This window comes from Hyla sarda, chromosome 8 (assembly GCF_029499605.1).
Source record: "Hyla sarda isolate aHylSar1 chromosome 8, aHylSar1.hap1, whole genome shotgun sequence".
NCBI classification, from domain to species: domain Eukaryota; kingdom Metazoa; phylum Chordata; class Amphibia; order Anura; family Hylidae; genus Hyla; species Hyla sarda.
The window spans coordinates 70422661-70445135 of NC_079196.1; the positions used below are offsets into that span (position 1 = coordinate 70422661).

The 22475-nt window shown below is 41.2% G+C and overlaps 1 protein-coding gene across 3 annotated transcripts in view; it reads left to right on the plus strand.

Annotated features, from left to right (window-relative positions):
* ASB1 (ankyrin repeat and SOCS box containing 1) overlaps positions 1 to 21002 on the plus strand; it is a 48451-nt gene extending 27449 nt beyond the window's left edge. The window contains exons 4-6 of one of the 3 annotated variants that reach the window (XR_008847268.1): positions 1340 to 1722; positions 6028 to 6232; positions 20046 to 21002. Coding sequence is in view for 2 of the 3 variants with exons in the window: in XM_056536415.1 (XP_056392390.1) it covers positions 1340 to 1722; positions 6028 to 6158 (514 nt within the window). In the remaining variant the exon portion in view is untranslated. Of the gene's footprint in view, positions 1 to 1339; positions 1723 to 6027; positions 9489 to 20045 lie in introns of those variants that run through there. The other 2 variants (XM_056536415.1, XM_056536414.1) reach the window with 2 other exon arrangements.
* Positions 21003 to 22475: the final 1473 nt, after the last annotated feature.

Consider the following 22475-nt stretch of genomic DNA (forward strand, 5'->3'; position numbering starts at 1 on the left):
CCACATTACAGCCAAAAAAGTGTCAGGAATGCATTAATAAATCTCCCCCTCAGATCCTCCATCTGACAGACACGCTGTGACTGTTTACCCCTGTACCAAGCGGCCTGCTGTGTTTACTAATAGAGGTGTCTCCTGGATACTATAGACCAGTGGTCTCCAACCTGCGGACCTCCAGATGTTGCAAAACTACAATTCCCAGCATGCCCGGACAGCCGTTGGCTGTCCGGGCATGCTGGGAGTTGTAGTTTTGCAACATCTGGAGGTCCGCAGGTTGGAGACCACTGCTATAGACTCTTACTATCTCTGCAGTTCTGATTTGACACAAGCCTCGTATTCTCCTTTTCAGATGTCGCCCTAGGCGTTCTCATCACCCCCGGAGTTGGCATGCTCTCTGAAAATTTATTATGGTTCCCATTTATTTTATGTCTTGTACACTTATCTCTGTTCTATGTTATTAGTGGGGTTATTGGACAACTGGCACTCCATGTAACATTATATATATATTATTTAGCTGTGATAACAAAGTTGTCATTTTTGCTTTGTCTCACCCTCCTTGTTATGGATGCAATTGTCTCTGTTATAGATGAGATCTGTACTATATACATGCAATCTGAAGGAGGTGGTTGTACCTCTTAAATGCAAAATTGTCATTGTATTTGTTTTTTTTATTTTTGGAATAAATCGTATGTATGTTTTACCCTGAATAATCTCCTGGACCTTTGTGGCAGCTCCATTAAAGGTGTTTTTCTACATATACCTACCTAATTCCTGGAAGGCATCTGGATAGCAGCAGAAGTTCACAGACTAGCTTATTTCTATCTTTATCCAATATTTCTAGACCAGAAAAAAACCCTTTTAAAGGGGTACTACGTCGTTAGACATGTTATCCCCTATCCAAAGGATGGTGGATAACACGTCTTTTCGCGGGGGTCCGGCAACTGGGGACCCATGCGATCTCCGCCTAGGCACCCAAGTCATCCAATGCATGGAGCGAACTTCGCTCCATGCTGAATGACTGGTGATCACAACCGCCACACCCCCTCCATTTATGTCTGTGGGAGGAGGCTTGGCGGCTGTGTACTGGCCATCACACCCCCTCCCATAGACATGAATGGAGGGGGCGTGGCATGACGTCACACCCTAGGCTTCCCAGCAGGCTGGCTCCCCACAATCAGACATGTTATCCCCTATCCTTTTGATAGGGGATAACATGTCTAGGGGCGGAATACCCCTTTAAGGCAAAATTCTAGGGATCTCACATTGTGGAGGTACCTTTTTTTACATGAGATGTTTATGTGAATTCGTATTGAATGAGATCACCCTTTATTTTTGTTCCCAGATATGGTGCAGATGTGGATGTTGATCGGCAGCTGTCATGTGGTTCTGGTTCTTCATCACCGCGAATTCTGACATCTTTAACCTGCACCCCACTGTACATAAGTGCAGCCTATGACAACCTCCCGTGCTTCCGCCTTTTGCTTCAAGCTGGTGCCAACCCGGACTATAATAGCTGGAGCCCAGTGTATGAAGGAAATCTTGCACGGTCATCTCCATCTTGCTTGCTGGAGGCAGTTCTGAGTCATGGCTGTGACAAGCAGTATGTTCAGCTGCTCATTGACTTTGGGGCAACACTAAGCCTTTTGCACACAGAACCAAGTTGTGACGAGCACTCCAGAAAGAAAGTGAACCCTGAGGCCTTGCAAGTCTTCAGAGAGGCAAAATGTGAGTCTGGCATTAAAACGTGTAAACATTGGTAAAACATCCCGAAATTTGGAAGAAGTGCAGTTAAATTTAAATAATATCACCCTATCACCTTAAATTCATATTAGTTTTGTGTACCACTCTGTTCATCCGATCTTCCCAGTATCTCTATAAATTTCAGGGATTTATATTCTTATCATAAGCAACTTATTCACGTTCTGGCAAACGATAAAACACAAACACTTAAATTCCTAGCTTGGGAAAGAGAACTTTGTATATACAACAAATAAGAGCCTTTCATATTAACATGTCAATATATAATGCTAACCCTGCAATCTCATAGATTTCCCTGGAATGAGGTATGGGCTGAAATGCATTGTGTCTGCAGCCTTGCATTCTGTTCACGTCTGTGTTGTCCATTTATAACCACCAGCACGTGACCAACCTCATTGATTTCAATTGGTTCTTCCTTTTATTTTAATAAAAACAATAGTTCTTAACGCAGCTATCCTGCTGTTATATCTGGTATTTGTGGTGGTGAAAGTGTGAACAGAGCCCAGCTTTTATAAATGTGTAACATGCTATGATTTCTTACATGTTATGGTGTCTGATCCATTTTTATCATCAGTCTGATGTTCACCGTGCAAACATTATATTTTAATAGTTTAGGCAAATCTGCACACACCGATACCAAATATGTATGTATGTTAATGTATTTATTTGTAAAATGGGACGGGACGGAGGGGAGGATTATTTTATAGAGGATTTTATTTAATTTCAAATTTTTATTTATGTTACACTCTTTTAGTTCCCATATGGGACTGTTATTTGCAGTTATTAGATTGCATTTACTGTACAATGCTATTTTATTACAAAGCATTGTACGGTGTAATCAGAGCTCTGCCAGGCTGTATCATAAGAACGACGATCTGGCAGCAGGAGGAGGGTAAGGGGACCTTCTTTGCCATTTGAAATCATTGGACCCTCGGGAATCGTGCAGCGGGGGTCCAATGAGGAGCATCAACATACTACATACTGGCACCTGTATTTCCTTCTTTTAGACACTATGGTTGGTATTGATTGTGGCATCTAAAGGGTTGATGGGCAGCAGTGGGATCACCGCTGTCCATCATTAGCGGTGAGTACCTGGCTACTTACCAATTATAAACAACAACAAAAAACGTGGTCTCAAATGGCTGGAGGTGCTCAACCCCAAATGCAGTTGTGCATATATACTGGGGGAGCAGATCCTGCCCTTGTAGTCCGTTGCTAGGGGCGATCCCCAGCATAAAAATGCATACAATGGAGGATGCCTGCAGCGGACCACAAGTGCCACAATAGAATCCTACACCAGATAAACGGTGTGGATGTGTAACAATTAGAATAATACAATACAGAAATTTAGGTGCACTACTGTGGTAGATGTATACAGTGACATTGGCTAATCCCTCAACACTGATGTTAAAATTGAGACATTCGCCAGTGTATCCTTATATATAGGACACACCAGAGCCCGCACACCAACGCCAAGGTTTCTCAGATGGCACGGGACCTAACGCTAACCTACCTGTGCGTAATAAGCAAAAACCAGGGGCCAGTGGGCAATTACAGCAGCACTAGGCCGACATGCAGCCTGCTCCCAGTTCCCTCCAGCGTGACTGAGCACACATACAATGGAAGGGGGGAGAGAGGCTACAAGCCCCACCCAAGTTGGCTGATATAGGTGCATGGCCTCACAGGTGCAACCCTAATGCTGCCTGGAAAGTGTTCAAGGCGCATTAACATATGGAGTTTACACACCTCCACGTATAAATTTACAAACAACAACAAAAAACGTGGTCTCAAATGGCTGGAGGTGCTCAACCCCAAATGCAGTTGTGCATATATACTGGGGGAGCAGATCCTGCCCTTGTAGTCCGTTGCTAGGGGCGATCCCCAGCATAAAAATGCATACAATGGAGGATGCCTGCAGCGGACCACAAGTGCCACAATAGAATCCTACACCAGATAAACGGTGTGGATGTGTAACAATTAGAATAATACAATACAGAAATTTAGGTGCACTACTGTGGTAGATGTATACAGTGACATTGGCTAATCCCTCAACACTGATGTTAAAATTGAGACATTCGCCAGTGTATCCTTATATATAGGACACACCAGAGCCCGCACACCAACGCCAAGGTTTCTCAGATGGCACGGGACCTAACGCTAACCTACCTGTGCGTAATAAGCAAAAACCAGGGGCCAGTGGGCAATTACAGCAGCACTAGGCCGACATGCAGCCTGCTCCCAGTTCCCTCCAGCGTGACTGAGCACACATACAATGGAAGGGGGGAGAGAGGCTACAAGCCCCACCCAAGTTGGCTGATATAGGTGCATGGCCTCACAGGTGCAACCCTAATGCTGCCTGGAAAGTGTTCAAGGCGCATTAACATATGGAGTTTACACACCTCCACGTATAAATTTACAAACAACAACAAAAAACGTGGTCTCAAATGGCTGGAGGTGCTCAACCCCAAATGCAGTTGTGCATATATACTGGGGGAGCAGATCCTGCCCTTGTAGTCCGTTGCTAGGGGCGATCCCCAGCATAAAAATGCATACAATGGAGGATGCCTGCAGCGGACTACAAGTGCCACAATAGAATCCTACACCAGATAAACGGTGTGGATGTGTAACAATTAGAATAATACAATACAGAAATTTAGGTGCACTACTGTGGTAGATGTATACAGTGACATTGGCTGTATTGTACTTACCAATTATCAAGCGAGCACAGCTCCTACGCTTACTTTCTAGACCATTAAAGCTTCAGAGCTCACAGGTACGCCTTAATGCCTTAATTTCCAGATGGGACTAATAATAGGAACATTTATTTTTACATGCAAGAAAAAACCCTTAATTACTTGCACTGGTAATCTCTAATCTGAAAGGTGAACAATTTCAGTCGTCATTTATTTATCATTTGAAGCTCATTAAAATATACACGTGACTTTTGCAAGTAACCTTTAGTTTGTGTTCACATAGCAGAATTTCTGTACGGATTCTACAGCAGCATTGATTTCAATGGGATTCTGCTGCACTGTTCACATAGCAGGAATACCTGCTGCAGAAATTCAAATTCCGGTGTCTGCAGAAAGAATAGACATGTCTATTATTTCTCCAGTTTCTGATTGGTATGCATTGCCATCCATAAGACGGCACATTTCTGAGCAAGCCTAGTGCCAGCATATTATGCCGGTGCTTCCACATTCAGATTTTCTGTGTGAACAATGAACATAGCCTTATTCATCTTGTATTGATCTTGGGTTAAGTGGTGTAATAGTCTAGAGCTACATTCACAACTCTTGGGGCTTTAGATCCTGATCCTTGCTATATGCCTATAAAGAACCTGCTGTAATAATTTTGATTTTAAACCCCATTTAAATAGGCCAATTATTGGGTGAATGAGCATTCATAGGAAAGCTTGTTCAAGATTATCATCCTGTGTAAACGGGCCATCTGTCAGCTAGTGGGGAAAAAAAAAAAAGTTTCTTCAAGCTGATTGTGTCATTTAAATGGGCACTGTCATAAAACTAATTTTTGCTATTGCACTCCTTATGGTAAATAAAACATCTTTCTGATGTACTATGATAAAAAAAAAACTATGTTTTCTATGTTTTTTGTGTTTAAAAAAAAAAGCTGCTTACCCCATTTCAACCTACCCCAAATCCCCTCGCCCCTCCCCCCAGGATGGTCTGGCAGAAGTCCAAAATCAGGAAATGCAGACTGGAGTGCTGAGGGGGTGTGTTTGCAGCCTTAGCCAATCATAGCTCTTCTCACGCTGAACTGCTCTGGGCTGTGTGTAGCAGAGTGAGGGAGGAAGTTCTCCCCTGTATGGCTTCAGATTATGTCACACCTGCTGGGGAACGCCCCTTCCCAGTCTGTGACTCTGACTGAGCAGAAAATACAGAGCAATATCAAGGTAGAAAACAAAAAAATAATAAGAATAAAGGCAGGAGGTGGTTTATCATGATCGGGGCAGTGAACTGGGAAGATTATAAAATTTAATAAGCCAGCCGCACGTCGCCTTATGTAAATTGTATATTCAGCTGACAACGATGAAGATAAGGTTCACATGAATGTGCTAATCTACACGTGAACATAGCCTAATACAGGTTTAAAATCAGTACAGGTATTGCAATATTTTACGAAGCTCCTTGTCTTTTTATTAGAATGTGTCTTCAGAGATGAACTATCCTTTACAGCCAAGTTCCTTGCTATGCAGATCATATAAAATATTGAACCAATAAAATCTTGTGATCATCGTCTTTTTTATTGCAGGTTTCCCCCGGACTCTGACTAGTCTTTGTCGTATTGCTGTGAGAAGAGCTATTGGAAAGCAAAGACTGTATTCAATCAGCGTCCTTCCTGTTCCTCATCGTGTGATACGTTTCCTTCTCTATGAGCAGTAACAGGACAGAGATACCTAATCTGAAGCAGTGTTCACACAGATGTCTTCCTGATATACTGAAAGAAGTGCATGAGTGTAAATTCCTTACTCAAACACCATATTGATGCTTAAAACGTGTATAGGTAGCTGCAACCTGACAATAGTATTACTGCCAGACGAGTACTAACGTGAACAAGGTTGTGTATCCCATACAACCTGCGAACAATGTATAAAGTGGGGGTACACTTTCCTCAAGTCTGGGCTTGATTATCACCAATAAATGGGTGGATATAAAATATATGTAAAAAATTATGTAGATCCAGTGAATTAATTTAAAACAATTTATTACAATGATAGTGCTTGTGGTGTCCTTTGTAGGGCCCTTACATGGGACTCACCACAATAAGCAAGGTAGTGAATGTATAAAATATTCATACAATGAAATAGACATATAATATTCAGGGTAAAAAAGTACTGGTATCCCAGTGTAGCAAATAGTCTGTATCGCTTATAGATGTATGCACGGAGATCCTGCCTTGTATGGTTGATAACAAATATCTTATAGTCTAAGTAGCGATGTCTCTCTATAGCTCGTATCTGGTCAGGATACTGCATGCAGCAGTGTGTTGGTAAGGGGTTAAAATCAATGCGCTCTGTGGCACTGGGGTTTCCTTGTGTGTATCCCACTCTACCCTGGCGGCACAGTGATAGAGATTGGTGAGTGGGATATAAATAGTCGTTTAATTATAATCCTGTAGGTGCATGAGGCTGCGTTCTGCAGCGCTGGAGGCCCCTCAAATATGGACCACTCTACCCCGGCGGCACAGGGAAAGTTTTGAGTGGATTTGGGGATTTGGCACACTGTGCCTCTAACCAGCAATGTCCTGGAGCCTGGTTGCCGGAAAAAGGTTTTCGCCGGGGGTACGTCCGCTGGCAGGCGGGATGCGTACCACCCCCGGAAGCGTGCTTTGGTGAATTTCTTGCGATCCGGTGAATGATGGTAAAGATAGTTGGGTTTGCCAATACTGGGGTACAGGTGATAGAGGCTAGACACGTTCCGAGGTACTCATCTACCTCTTTTTCAATAGCAATGGCTGACTGGTTGTGGAGAGTTACTATTTATACCTGCAGCAGCCCTCTAATTGGATAGTTCTCATCGTTATATACAAATTGTGTACTGGATCGTTGTACAGGTGATACTGATTGTCTGGTGTTGTGATGCAAAACCTGGATGTGGAAAATTTGTTGTCAACTTCTTATTGAGTGTAAAGATTTGATTGCAAAAAAAAATATATATATAAATATATATATATTTATAATTTTTTTTTTGTGTAGAGAGATGGCATATCGTGGATATGTTCAAGATAGTAATAAATGATGTAAGGATGGCAAAAAAAAGAATAAATATATTCTAATCATGCGTATGTAGAAATGTTTGTGATAATAAAAGATAATAGGTTGATATCATATCTTGATTCATAATCGGAATGGTGATTTATTATACTGAGTTGGTGTTACGTTGTATTCAGACTATAAGCTGCAGACACGTATTGCAGAAGTGTGGTGTTTGAGCTACGTGTCCTACTGGTAATGGGAGTAATTCGGATCTCACAATGCATTTATGAGTAGAAAAATCTATATAGAAGAATATGTATAAAAATATAAAGTATATATATCCTTCCCTTTTCCCTTTCTCCCCTTTTTTAAAAAATTCCTTCAAACAAAATTTTTGTACAAAACTTTTTAAATTATAGAAAGAATGATCGAAAATATTTTTGGGTAAAAAATTTAAAATTGTATACATAAATAGACACAGATATAAATATACAGTCCAGAAAGAAAATTTATGGATCTAAATTGGGATACTATAGCTGTACAGTGGAAAGATGATGATATAAAGTAATGATGTAGAAAGAAGTGAAAGGATGATGGGTTGTAGAATCAGAGAAGTCAGGAAACTAGATTCCTCATGTCATCCTAGCTCTCTATCTAGGGGAATCCGAAAATTTCCAGTTCGGCGTTTAAACCTTTAGGGGCTAAAGTTTCCATCTCGTATATATATCTGGACTCTATCCTTGACATCTTTGAAATAAAATTGCCGCCTCTCCAGGCGGGTTGAACCGATTGTAGGGCTGCGAACTGCATGCCTCTAATGTGACAGTTGTGTTTCCTTGTAGTGGGCAGAGAGTGTGTGTTTCTCGTATCCGCTTTTTATATTATAAAAATGTTCAGCTATCCTCTTTTTTTTTAAGTGTATGTGATATGCGACCTATATATTGTTTATTGCAGGGGCATTTTATAGTATAAATTATGTTTTTAGTGTTGCAAGTTATTTTATTGGATGTGTTTTATGGTTTGTGGTAGATGTTATGTCAGTTTTTTTGGGGGAACTTTGCAATTGTTCCACCATCTGTAAAATCCTGTTAGTACGACCCTTTCTGGACTAACAGGATTTTACAGATGCAATCAGTGCAACAATTGCAAAGTTACAGAGTTCCCCCCAAAAAACAAACTGACATAATAACATCTACCACGAACCATAAAACTATTTTCTTTCCGGACTGTATATTTATATCTGTGTCTTTATGTATACAATTTTAAATTTTTTACCCAAAAATATTTTCTATACTGTATTTTTCGCCCTATAAGACGCACCCAATTTATAGGTGCAAAATCTAAAAAAAATAAAGATTCTGAACCCAACAGTGGTCTTCAACCTGCAGACCTTCAGATGTTGCAAAACTAGTTTTGCAACATCTGGAGGTCCGCAGGTTGAAAACCACTGGTATAGGAGGTAGTACTCATGTGTCCCTGCTGCTCCGGACGCGTCACCGGTGCCCTGGATGTCGCCCCATCGCTGTCGCCGCGTCCCCGACGCTCCGGACTTCTTCCCCCGGATCCACGCTCTCCGTCGCCGTCATCACGCCGCTCCTATTGGATGACGGCGTGCGTGACGACGTGATGACGTCAAAGGAGAGGACAAGGGATCCTGGCACTGAGAAGACACTGAGGAGGCAGGTAAGGTCCCTCCCGGTGTCCTGTAAGCTGTTCGGGACACCGCGATTTCACTGCAGCGGTCACGAACAGCCCAACTGAGCAGCCGGGTTAGTGTTATTTTCGCTTCAGACGCGACATCGGTGATGTCCTGTATTAGCGGCGGGTCCCGGCCGTTGATGGCCGCAGGTATTCGCCGTATAAAACGCACCAACTTTTCCCCCCCAGTTTTGGGGAAGAAAAAGTGCATCTTATACGGCGGAAAATACGGTAATTTTTTCTATAATTTAAAAAAGGACACATAGCTCAAACACCACACTTTTGCAATACGTGTCTGCAGTTTATAGTCTCAATACAATGTAACACCAACTCAGTATAAATAAATCACCATTCCGATTAAGAATCGATATATATGATATCAACCTATTATCACAAACATTTCTACATACGCATGATTATAATAGATTTACTATTTTTTGCCATCCTTACATCATTTATTACTATCTTGATCACCATGCGTGTGTGTGTATATATATATATATATATATATATACAAATAATGCACATATGGTAAGGGCGGCACAGCTCACTCGGTCGCCCCTCCCGCGTCCCGGACAGAACCGGACCTTGGTTCACGTATGAATTAAAAGAAGCAAATGTCCAGCGCGGATGTCAAGCAATACGAAATTTCTTTATTCAGCCATAACGCAAAGTGATGACAGGTGACGCGTTTCGGCCGCAATCAACGGCCTTAGTCTTACAAACAGAGTGCAAATGGATCTCTTATGGAGGGGAAGAGTGGGGATTCGCCCATAGGAGCCATCCGAGGGTTTAACCCATTGTTCCCCTGCATATAACACACATTATAAAAACGCATGAAAATGTGAACAGTAACCAAAGAATTTTTTTAAAACATGAAAAACATGTAAAAAAAAGGAGGTTATCTGTATACAAAATTATTAAAAATTTGTAATTACTCCAAATGATGTCGGACTCCTATACATAAATATGTGTGTAGCAGCACAGGACAATTTTTGATTTTTCTCTCCCCTTTTTAAAGAGAATTAGCTGGTAAATACCAACTCTCTCTCTTCATATTTATATATATTAATGAACAGGTGCTGCAACACATAACGAAAACCTTCTTACTTTATCATGAGTCCTGCATATATAATCAACAGAATATTTCAATATTTATCAATTTATCAATGAACAATCGACCAACCTTCATTATATCAGTGTCATTGAAAGGGAATAAGTAAATTAATAATTATTTTTCATTTATAAATTTACATATTCCCTTTCAATGACACTGATATAATGAAGGTTCACATACTGTTCAAATTTTCATGCGTTTTTATAATGTGTGTTATATGCAGGGGAAACCCTCGGATGGCTCCTATGGGCGGATCCCCACTCTTCCCCTTCATAAAAGAGATCCATTTGCACTCTATGTTTGTAAGACTAAGGCAGTTGATTGCGGCCGAAACGCGTCACCTGTCATCACTTTGCGTTATGGCTGAATAAAGAAATTTCGTTTTGCTTGACATCCGCGCTGGACATTTGCTTCTTTTATATACAAATAATGCTTCAACATATTTCCACATAAAAAACATGAACATATCCACGATATGCCATCTGTCTACACCAAAAATATATATATATATATATATATTTTTTTTACACTCAATAAGAAGTTGACAACGAATTTTCCACATCCAGGTTTTGCATCACAACACCAGACAATCAGTATCATCTGTACAACGATCCAGTACACAATTTGTTAATAACGATGAGAACTATCCAATTACAGGGCTGCTGCAGGTATAAATAGTAACTCTCCACAACTAGTCAGCCATTGCTATTGAAAAAGAGGTAAATGAGTACCTCGAAACGCGTCTAGCCTCTATCACCTGTACCCCAGTATTGGCAAACCCGACGACCTTTACCATCATTCACCGGATCACAAAAAAATTCACCGGAGCACGCTTTTGGGGTTGTACGCATCCCACCTGCCATCGGACGTACCTTTTTCCGGCAAACAGGCTCCAGGACATTGCTGGTAAGAGACACAGTGTGCCAAATCCACTCAAAACTTTCCCTGTGCCGCCGGGTTAGAGTGGGATACACACAAGGAAACCCCAGCGCTGCAGAGCGCATTGATTTTAACTCCTTACCAACATGCTGCCGCATGCAGTATCCTGACTGGATACAAGCTATACAGAGACATCGCTACTCAGACTATTTGTAATCAACCATACAAGGCAGGATCTCCGTGCATACATCTATAAGCGATACAGACTATTTGCCACACTGGGATACCAGCACTTTTTTACCCTGAATATTATAAGTCTATTTTATTTCATCGTATGAATATTTTATACATTCAATACCTTGCTTATTGTGGTGAGTCCCATGTAACGGCCCTACAAAGGACACCACAAGCACTATCATTGTAATAAATTGTTTTAAATTATTTCACTGGATCTACATAATTTTTTACATATATTTTATATAACACCCATTTATTGGTGATAATCAAGCCCAGACTTGTACCCCATCTTTATATATTGATGCTTACTGGCTTCTTATTTCAGGCTGCTTTTAGTGCCGCTGCATTAGGAGCCACAGCCATTATCAATGACAGCTTGGCTGCATTGTCTGTTATAAGAAAACCACATACTGTCTTATCACAGGGTAAAGGTGTACTCCACATTAAAGGGACTGGTGCCAGAAAGTAAAACAGATTTGTAAATTACTTCAAAACATTTTTTTTTCCCTTCCAGTACTTATTAGCAGCTAAATGCTACAGAGGAAGTTCTTTTCTTTTTTAATTTCTTTTCTGTCTGACCACATAGGTTTGCTATGAGGATTTTCTCCTGCTCTGGACAGTTCCTGATACGGGCATCAGGTGTCAGCAGAGAGCACTGTTGACAAGACAAGAAAAAGAAATTCAAAAAGAAAAGAATTTCCTCTGTAGCATACAGCTGCTAAAAATTACTAGAAGGGTAAAGATTTTTTTAATAGAAGTAATTTACAAATCTGTTTAACTTTCTGGCACCAGTTTATTTGAAAAAATAAAATAAAAAAATTCCACCAGAGTACCCCTTTAAGCAATCCCTGCTTGTCAGAGGGCATCCCTGAGGATAGGTAGATGACAAGGTATCCTACTGCTAGAACCCCAAGCCATCAGCTGTAATCTACCTACAGAACATGCCAATAAGTGATCCATTTCCCTGCACCGTCAACACAGTATTACACAGCTCCCATTAAAATAAGTGGCTTGTTTGTATAATGTGTTTGAAAATGGGTTTTCTTAATAGGAACTATTGAGCTTGTTCAGATTGACTGCTGACTGTAAGCACAAACCAATCTCCAAACAAATGGAGACAATTTCTATTACTGTGAGGCAGTGTTTCCCAACCAGGGTGCATCCTGCTGTTGCAAAACTACAACTCCCAGCATGGCCGGATAGCCTTTGGATGTCTGGGCAAGCGGGAAGTTGTAGTTTTGCAACAGCTGGAGGCACTCTGGTTGGGAAACACTGCTTTGAGGGAAGAAAAATAAATGGTTAAACCACCACCAACAAACAAAAAAAATCATGTAATGGATTCATTGGGGGTAGGTGAAGGATGGTGGTGGAGATAAGCAGTTATGTCTGGTGTGTATCTTACTGGAAGCTCAAAAGTGGAAGGAGGGATGAAGAATGATACAGTCCCTCTGTTTTGTTGCCCTCTTTTGAGTAAGTCATTACCAGACATTGAGATCCAATCTGTGATTTAAAGCAGACCCTTCAGCAGGAAAACAGGGTTGTGAACGGGCACATGGCTAGAGGAGTATACTCAGAATTAGGGATGTCCCGATACCATTTTTTTAAGACAGATTACAAGTACCGATACTTTAATTCTAGTACTCGCCGATACCAAGTAAGAGTACTTTTATTTTAAAGGGAATCTGACACCAGGGTGACCCGGTGTCTGGCGCTGCTTACCGTGCTGATATGTGGGTCCTTGTTGTGTACAATGGAGGCGCCTGCTGTAGTATGAGCCAAGATTTCTCTCTTCTCCATTGGACAGAACAGGGAATTTGCATTGGCGGCGAAACCGATGTCTCGGGAGCGATTGTGCTGATGATCACTTGGTTAGCAGCGGTAGAAACCAGGTCACCTGACCTATCTACTTATAAATTCAAGTTAGTGCAAGTGACTCTGCTGTAAGATTTCCTTTAATAGTGGGGAGTGTAGATAGGTGCAGACATCCCCCTTGTAGCCATCCCCCTTGTAGCAGACTCCCCCTTGTAGCCAGCAGGACCCCCCCTTGTAGTTTCTCAGTTGCACCTGTCCGGTGTCGCTGCTCTGCAGCCCCGTTCTGCCATCCGCATCATGACGTCTTATAGAGGAGCATGTGACATACACGTCACTCTACTCCCTCCGTAGTGTTACGCTGGGCGCAGTGGAGTGACGTGTGTGTCACATGCTCCTCCATAAGACGCCATGATGCGGACAGCAGAACGGGGCAGCGGCAGTGATGCGGACGGCAGAACGGGGCAGCGGAGCACTACACCAGGTATCGGATTTGGTATCGGGGACATTAGACGAGTCCCCAATACCATGCAAATACCTGGTATCGGCCCCATACCAATACTAGTATCGGGAAATCCCTACTCAGAATCATGAAATCTTTTTTATTTATTTTTTTCTTACCGTAGTCCTTTCTATGGCCCAGATCGAAGCCTTTTTCATAATATGTAAATGCAGCTCAAGTGCCATAGAAACTTTCCCAAGAAAGCCCAGGATTATCCAGACCATCTCCACCTTTTTCACAGCCTGACCCTGAGCTCTTGCTGTGCTGGGCATCGCCTCTTGGAGACTTACAGGGGTACTCTGCTGCTCAGCTGTCACGCCCCATCTTGCATTGAGGGGCGGGGCTATGACATCACAAGGGGGCGGTGCCGACTAGCATTTATTCCAAACGCTGAGCAGTGGAGTACCCCTTTAAGCCTCATAAAAAATAAAATGTTTACTCGGTGCTGAAAAATATATGTGTGTGTATTTATTTGGTTTTTAAAGGTATGTCTAGAGTCTTGGTGACTATCCCTTTTTAGCCATGTGCTTATTTACACCCCTGTTTTTCTGGTCACTTCAACATCCAACATCAGGTGTAAAAAAAAAAAAATGTAGTAGATAGAATTGGTTACCTTTCTTCCTCAGCTTGGGAACTCCTTTAAAATCGATTTGTTTTGGTCCTGTACTTCCTGGTTGAGCAGTTGCTTCGTTCTATGATTCCTAGAATCCATTGCTTTCCCTAAGCTCTTCATCACAGTCCTCCCACAGCACTTCAGCTAGTCCCCAGAGCGGTTACAGAACATCTTATTTCCCACTATGGATATTATTATAGTATCTGATATCTTTCTACAGTTCAATATTTATATATTAATAATGGCATAATGCCCTTGAAATAGATAATAGAGCTGTCAGCGACAGCTGCCCATATGCCCCCGCTGTTGGCATCTTATCATCTGCTCTTGACATCAGGTAGCTCATGCTGTTAACAAATATGGAGGGGAATAAGGTCGGAGGCAATTGTACATATATTCATAGTCTCACAACTTTTATTAACTTGTCACTGTAAAAAAAACAACTTTTGAAGTTTTCAGATCCCCTACTGATCTCTAGAACAGACACGAGAAGTGGGCAGCTAAATGCTTCTCTCACTATCTTGCTAATTGATGCACAAGATGGCTGCCAGTGCATATGCCAAACATTGTTTGATTTGCTGTCATAAATTATTTCATATTAAAAGTTGTTCAGAAGTCAGATGTAGCTATTATAAGTAATATTATTTAGCATTTTCTCTAAAATCGTTTTTGTTCTTGGATGAAGACTTTACTGTACATTTTTACTAGATGACACCTTTGCTGTATCATAAAGTATCAGTAGATAGCACCCAACAAGGCCTTCTCAGTAACATGTCACACGTGAAGTGACACTTGTGTTAATCTTTTTAATGCCAAACATTCTCCATACGGTTTTCAGACATAATTGAAGTTAATACAAGTGAAGTTGTTAGCAAAACTCCATACAGTTCCCATGTGTATAGGTTGTGATCCCAATTACTGAGAGACATAAGGAGCTCATATGTTCCTGACAAGCTCCTCCAAATGCCCATTCCCCCTCTGCTATCCAGAACACTTCACGGTATCTCTTATGCCCTCGGCCCATATCCTAAACACTCCAATCATTGCTTTCAAAGAGAAACTCCATAGAAAAGCAATGCGATTCATGGACAGGCTCTGAAAAGAAGTTTCATCTTTTAATTAGTTTAGGAAGAACAACAATGACATTAAGAGCCCATAAGTGGCCGAGGAGGATTTAAAGGCAACTGCTAGGAAATTCTCCCAGACTGGTCTCTCCATTCAGTATTGTATCCCGCTTGTGAACACATCACCCCAGGTACAATGGAAGATTTTGGGTGGTATCAGGAACCATCAGGTGAAGAACAGTTGTGGAGTGAGCTTAGCAGTAGTTACCCCTCTGAAATCGACAACTCCAACTTGGATTTCGAGGTCTCCACAGAACACTTATCTCCGTGGCTTTCCATCCCTCCATTCACACCTGATTTTCAGATCCCTATGCCTGACCTTGATACTGAGAGGCAAGGATCCTGTGATGGACAACACTTCCTGGGTCCTTCAGTGAAGGTGCACAGGCATGCAGCTAACATTAGAGAAAGGAGACGAATGTTGAGCATCAATTCTGCTTTTGAAGAACTGCGTGGCAAGGTGCCGACTTTTCCTTACGAAAAACGTCTATCAAAGATTGACACCTTACGACTGGCCATTGCCTACATTGCTTTACTTAGTGACATATTGGCCTCAGGAACTGACCCCAAGTCCTATGTTGATGAATTTATTAGAAGCGGTTCTCAAGGGTCTAACAACGTGATCTGGAATACAAGTGGTAAGTGAGCAGAGAGGATATATTGGTGTTATAATGCTGATAATGGATTAGGATGTTACAGTGAAATATGGGAAATACTGATTTTGCCATTCCACATTTCTGTGGCGATTCTGCTGTTCCTTAGGCCTCATTCACACTTGCATAGTTTGACTTCATTGGAGAAACTCTGTTCCTCCCTTTCTAGATCCACCCTTAGTTTGGAACAATTCATTTATCAGAAAAGAGGCGCAGTATGCAAGTATAAAACTACCTGGGCGCCTTTGCTATGTACTCCTGTACTAAATATGTTAGTCTGAATATGGAGTCAAACTTTTTTTTTTTTACTGCATATTGTTAGTTTAACCATAATGCTTTGAAATGCAGCAACACTATACAATGTCTTACTGAGCTTTTGTTAAACTGTTCTTTATCACTAATTAAAGAGAAGTCGGATTATGAACATTAAACAAGGTATGACCAGTTTTAAAGGGGTAATCTGGTGTAAAACAAAATTTTCCTAGTTTACAGCGCTGGGCCATTGCGGTTATCACTCCCAGCCTTAAATGCAGCGTTAATATATATGCGGCACAATAGATAAAATAGCTTTAGGTAATAAAACAATAATAATGAAATGAAATATAAATATATATAATCAAGATTAAACGATTAAAATGTCTGCCATCAGATCTCCCAGATCAAACCCTGTTGGTCCGATCCATTACCCTGTTGGTAATCCAGTAAAGGTGGGTGTGCAGTTAGAGTGTAACACACTGTCTGATATATCCCCCAATGAGTACTAAGTTCTCCTAGTTGTTCCTATAAACACAAGATAGTGCTCCAACAGATACACTAGGGGGGAGATCAAAACCTGTCCAACGGAAAAGTTGCTGAGTTGCCCATCAGAACCAATCAGATTGCTTATTTCATTTTTCAGAGGTCTTTTAAAAAAATGAAAGAAGTGATCTGATTGGTTGCTAAGGGCAACTCAACAACTTTTTCTCTGGACAGGTTTTGACAAATTTCCCCCTATAGGCCCTAGGATCGGCCCTGTGTAGGAAAAACACTTAAAGAGTTTGCAGTGATACGATCCTATTCCTGTAAAAGAAAGTCTTTCCTATTTGTTGTAGGGCTGTTGCGAGAGCTCCACTCCTGCTCCTGTAAAGGTCAGTCATTTGTATAGCAGCAGAGCTATGTTCTGTAATTCGATCCTAGGGAGAGATGTTAGTGAGGACTGTGTCCTGGCTCACCCGTCCTTGTAGTTGCTGTGGTCCCGCCTTCGCCGCGGCTCTCTCATCTGGACATATCGGCTGCCACTGCGGGCAAGCCGTCTCTCACAGCGAGCATTGGTGGTCTCCTGTGATGAGTCTTCTGCGGCCGTGTGTCTAGGAAAGGGTGCGTAGTATAGGAGATGGAGCGCTCTTTCTGTGCTGAAGCTGGATCGGTGCAGGGGTCTGATGCCGATTTGTTTTGGTATGCAGGCTAGACGCGTTTCTGGAGGCTTCTCCGTTCTTCAATAACTAGCAAATAATGGGGATAGTGCTCTTTTTATGCAATACAGTGGTGTAGCTATGAAAAGGAAAAAATGGAATGGAGAGAGGGAAAGGGTTCAATGGAAAACATGGAGTGATGAGTCCAAATCAGTGGATCGGGATCAAAGTTGTTTAGAAGGTGTCAGGTGTGTTTGGAAACAGGTAACCTTGTTGGATAAACTTGGGAATTATAGTCCCTGGGGCTAGAAAAACATATCCTTGTGTGTGGATAAAGGAAAATACCCATATAACGCAACATAGTATGTTATGGAATGCTATATTTGGTTGTGTGGGATGAGCGGTATGGATTGTGAACTTAATACATGAAAAATGGATCACATCACAGAGCATGAAGATGAGTGCTGCGTGCATTGGGACATGGTATAGCATCTGGGGAATATTAAAAACAAAATTAATGTTCATAAGTTTTCTCTAGAAAAAAAAAATATATATATATATATATATATATTTAAAAAAAAAGATAAAATACTGCTAAAAATGGAATCTAACCAGTCTGCCATTGTGCCTGCCATGAGATAGGTGGTTATTTGGATTATCATCCTCCACCATGTTTTCTGATGTTTTTAAGTGGTTTTAAAGGTCTGTGCTTTTGTTGTGCGATTTAATAAAGATTTCTATACCTTTCTACAGTACAATTGTGGTGTGCATATATATAGTGGCTAGCTTTTTTCTTTTGGTTTATTACCAGGGTAGCGATGGCCCTTTTTTTAAAATTATATAATTGTCATACAGACAGTTCTAAATAGTCTGGCAACGGCTGGAGACTGGTGCTTTATCGCCAAAATTGATCAATAACATAACCTGGCAAGCACAACACAATTTGTGCGCCTCAAATTGGAACAGAGAGCTGTCGCGTCTTTCTGGTAAAGCACATGCACCAACCTTCAGACTAAATGCAGCTTACCTGTTACTGAGCTGTCTCCTCCACAGGGGCCGTTCTGGCTAGGATTGTCACCGCTCCCTGGTCTTATATTTGGGGCTCTCTGTGCTCTCCAGTTGATTAGGTGAGTGACAATGATTTGGCGATTGGTGATTTGGCTCACGGAGCAACCCAAACGCTGGAATACTCTCTCCTGCTGGTTGTTAGAAAATATGACAGCAGTGGTGTCTCCAGCTGTTGCCAAATGGGAAATTAATACAGCATGACAATACTAGCTTGTCTGACATGTCCAAATTGTATGTACTAACCTGTAATATTGCTCTTTATAATAATGTATTGCTCTTTAAAAAAAAAAAAAAAACAATCGTCACACAACCCTGCTTGGTGCTTAGTGAGCTTGGATTACTCTATTCTAATAGAGGACTCCTTTCTAAATAAGTGCTTCCCCATGCTTGAAAGTCTTTTCACTGTGGTCTGTCTTTTTTTTTAGCCAAGTTGGTCATGATCTACATTTGCGTTTTTTTTCAACGTTTGCACAAAAATGTTGCGTTTTTTTTAACAAAGGCGCAGTTAATAAATACTGTCCCCACTGCATTGGCAACTGCACAGCCCTGCAACCCCACAGCCTGTGTTTCCAAAAAGTCTATTTAAAAAAGGCAAAATATTTGCGCAAATTGCACCTTTTTACAGCCAAAAAAATGCCGGGAACGGCTTGATAAATCTCCCCCAAAGTGCTCCAACAGATACACTATCTTGTGTTTATAGGAACAACTTGGAGAACTTAGTACTCATTGGGGGATATATCAGACAGTGTGTTATACTCAAACTGCACACCCACCTTTACTGGATTACAAATCGGACCAACAGGGTTTGATCTGGGAGATCTGATGGCAGAGACATTTTTATTGTTTCATCTTGATTATATATTTATGTATGTATATTTTCTTTCATATTGCTAGTTTTTTTTTTACTACCTAAAGCTATTTTATCTATATATATATTTTAACTTTGCATTTAAGGCTGGGAGTGATAACCGCAAGAGCCCCGCGGTATAAACTACCCACCACCTTGTACCAAGTAGAATAATAATGCACATTTATATATTTTATCCAGTGTTGTATCTTTCCTCCCCCCCCCCCCCCCCCCCCCGAGTATCCCATTAGAGAGTGCTTTGAGGACTCCTAACACTATTCCTATAGCAGTTTGTCAAATCACATGTTGGTAGTTTAGTAAACTGGGATAATCTCCTCTTTTGATGGAGAGATACCTGCACATGGTCTTTATTATATGAAAAGACTTCTTCCTTGCAGATGGTTTGCCATCCAGTGTGAGAACAGAAGTGAAACGTTTTGTACGTTCACATCGTAGATTTGCGCTATTGTTCTTATTTACATTGAAATTCTCTCAAGCTATTGAGTAGAAATAATATTTCAATAGTTTCTTCACTGTGAAGTCTGTACATAAGGGTTGAATGCTATACACACACTTTTCTTTCTTGCACTTTCTTGCAGAATTACTGACTAATGCCCATCTATTCCTTCTTTTCAGATCTCACTGCCCGTCTGTCTTGGATTAAATGGGATTGAAGCTGCAGTATTTACCAGGTGCACGGTTCTCACCATTGACAGGCCTGGGATTTATAGTAGTTACCATTCCCAGGGACTATGAGAATGAACTACTTAACTATCACATACCACATCATGGGAATGCTTTATAGGAACAATTAGTAATTTATTCAGTTTACACAGATCTGCTTTGTAAGTGCTAGAAAACACCTGACATTAAAGAGAACCTGTCAGCACTCCGAAATTGCCCGTTTTAGTAAATACTTGTATTCTTCCTAAAACAATTCTTCCAGCTCACATTGTGCTGTTACTCTGTACTCTGTAAATAGACAGCTGGGTGTTACCAGTTGGGGACCTATCCCTACATAGTGAGCTAACAGTGCCAGAATGTGCTCCCCCTGCACTTACCAGTGGTACTGGCCGTTAGTGCGGGGAACGCTGATCAGTTTGATGCTTACCGTGCCTGCCGCGGCGGTCGGCCGTAATCTACGATTTTCGGTATATGGTATGAGCAACCTGAACAAGATTAACAAAACAAACTTTTAAATATTAAAGGAAAACTGTGTTGTCTGTAGGTGGACAATGGGGGAGATTTATCAAAACCTGTGCAGAGAAAAAGCTGACAAAATGCCCATTGCAACCAATCAGATTGCTTTTTATTTTTCAGAGGCCTTGTTTAGAATGAAAGCAGCGATCTGGTTGCTACGGGCAACTGGTCAACCTTTCCTCTGCACAGGTTATGATAAATCTCCCCCAACTATTCGGCAAACCCAATACCCTGACAAGTGAAAGGGGGAATATATAATGTTATATTTATATATATAAGAACAGCTGGCCGTGTGGGCACTTCCCTGAGACTTTCACTAATAAGTGTTACCAGGCATCAGAACGGCAGGGGAATACATGTCTGTTAGAGATAAGCGAATTTACAGTAAATTCGATTTGTCACAAACTTCTCGGCTCGGCAGTTGATGACTTTTCCTGCATAAATTAGTTCAGCTTTCAGGTGCTCCCGTTGGATGGAAAAGGTGGATACAGTCCTAGGAGACTGTTTCCTAGGAATGTATCCACCTTTTCCAGCCCACCGGAGCACCTGAAAGCTGAACTAATTTATGCAGAATAAGTCATCAACTGCCGAGCCGAGAAGTTCGAGCCTAATCGAATTTACTGTAAATTCGCTCATCTCTAAATGTCTGTCTTTTGATCATATCTGCATAGAAAAAGTAATCCCTGGACAACCACCTAAAGTCTAAACTGAAGAATTTAAAGAATTAAAATGTTATTTCTGATCCAGCAATATTCTTTTGAGAAAATATAGCATTAAAAGAATACATTGATAAAAACAGGAGAAAATTTATTTTGGGAAATTGACAGAAACGCCATCGCCCCGGCATCCTATACAGCAGCGATTTTAATGAAATCATAACTTATTATGCATCTGGGGTTGACGTGAAAGCTGGAGCGTGATACCTATTGCCATAACAGCACTCTGACCAATAAGTAAACATTATATGTAAGGGGTGCCATTTAACATATCAACACCAGTGTCATTATCTGGTGAACTGGGACTAGAATACTGCTGCTAATAGCTGGTAAGGAGGGATCTCTGTTGCCGGCTATAAACGCAGATTTGTGTTTTCATTTTTTCCTATTTTTAATAGTCATGTATTTAAGTCATGTTTTTCCACTTTTTAATAGCCATACGTTTTTCAATTTTCCACCTACTGGGCCATGAGGGCTTGTAATAGTACTTTGTAATGACATCATTAATTCTACATCATAATCTACGGCAAAGCCATTGAAAAATTATTTGTGTTGCAAAATTGAAACAAACCACAATTGCAACTGTTTGGGGGGTTTGTTTCAACACAGTGCTAAATTCGAGGTTAAAAGGATATCTTTTACCCATTCTCTTTATTCTGAATGTCCATAGCATTATGACAACACACAATCTACACTGCTCAAAAAAATCAAGGGAACACTTAACAGTAACTCCAAGTCAATGACACTTCTGTGAAATCACACTGTCCACTCAGGAAGAACACTGGTTGACAATCAATTTCACATGCTGTTGTGCAAATGGAACAGACAACAGGTGGAAATTATAGGCAATTAGCAAGACACCCCCAATAAAGGAGTGGTTCTGCAGGTGGTGACCACAGAACACTTCTCAGTTCCTATGCTTCCTGGCTGATGTTTTGGTCACTTTTGAATGCTGGCGGTGCTTTCACTTGTGTGGGTTGTAGACTCCGTCTCATGCTACCACTAAAGTGGCTTAGGTAGTGCAGCTCATCCAGGATGGCACATCAATGCGAGCTGTGGCAAGGTGGTTTGCTGTGTCTGTCAGCATAGTCTCCAGAGCATGGAGGTGCTACCAGGAGACATGGAAGAGGCCGTAGGAGGGCAACAACTA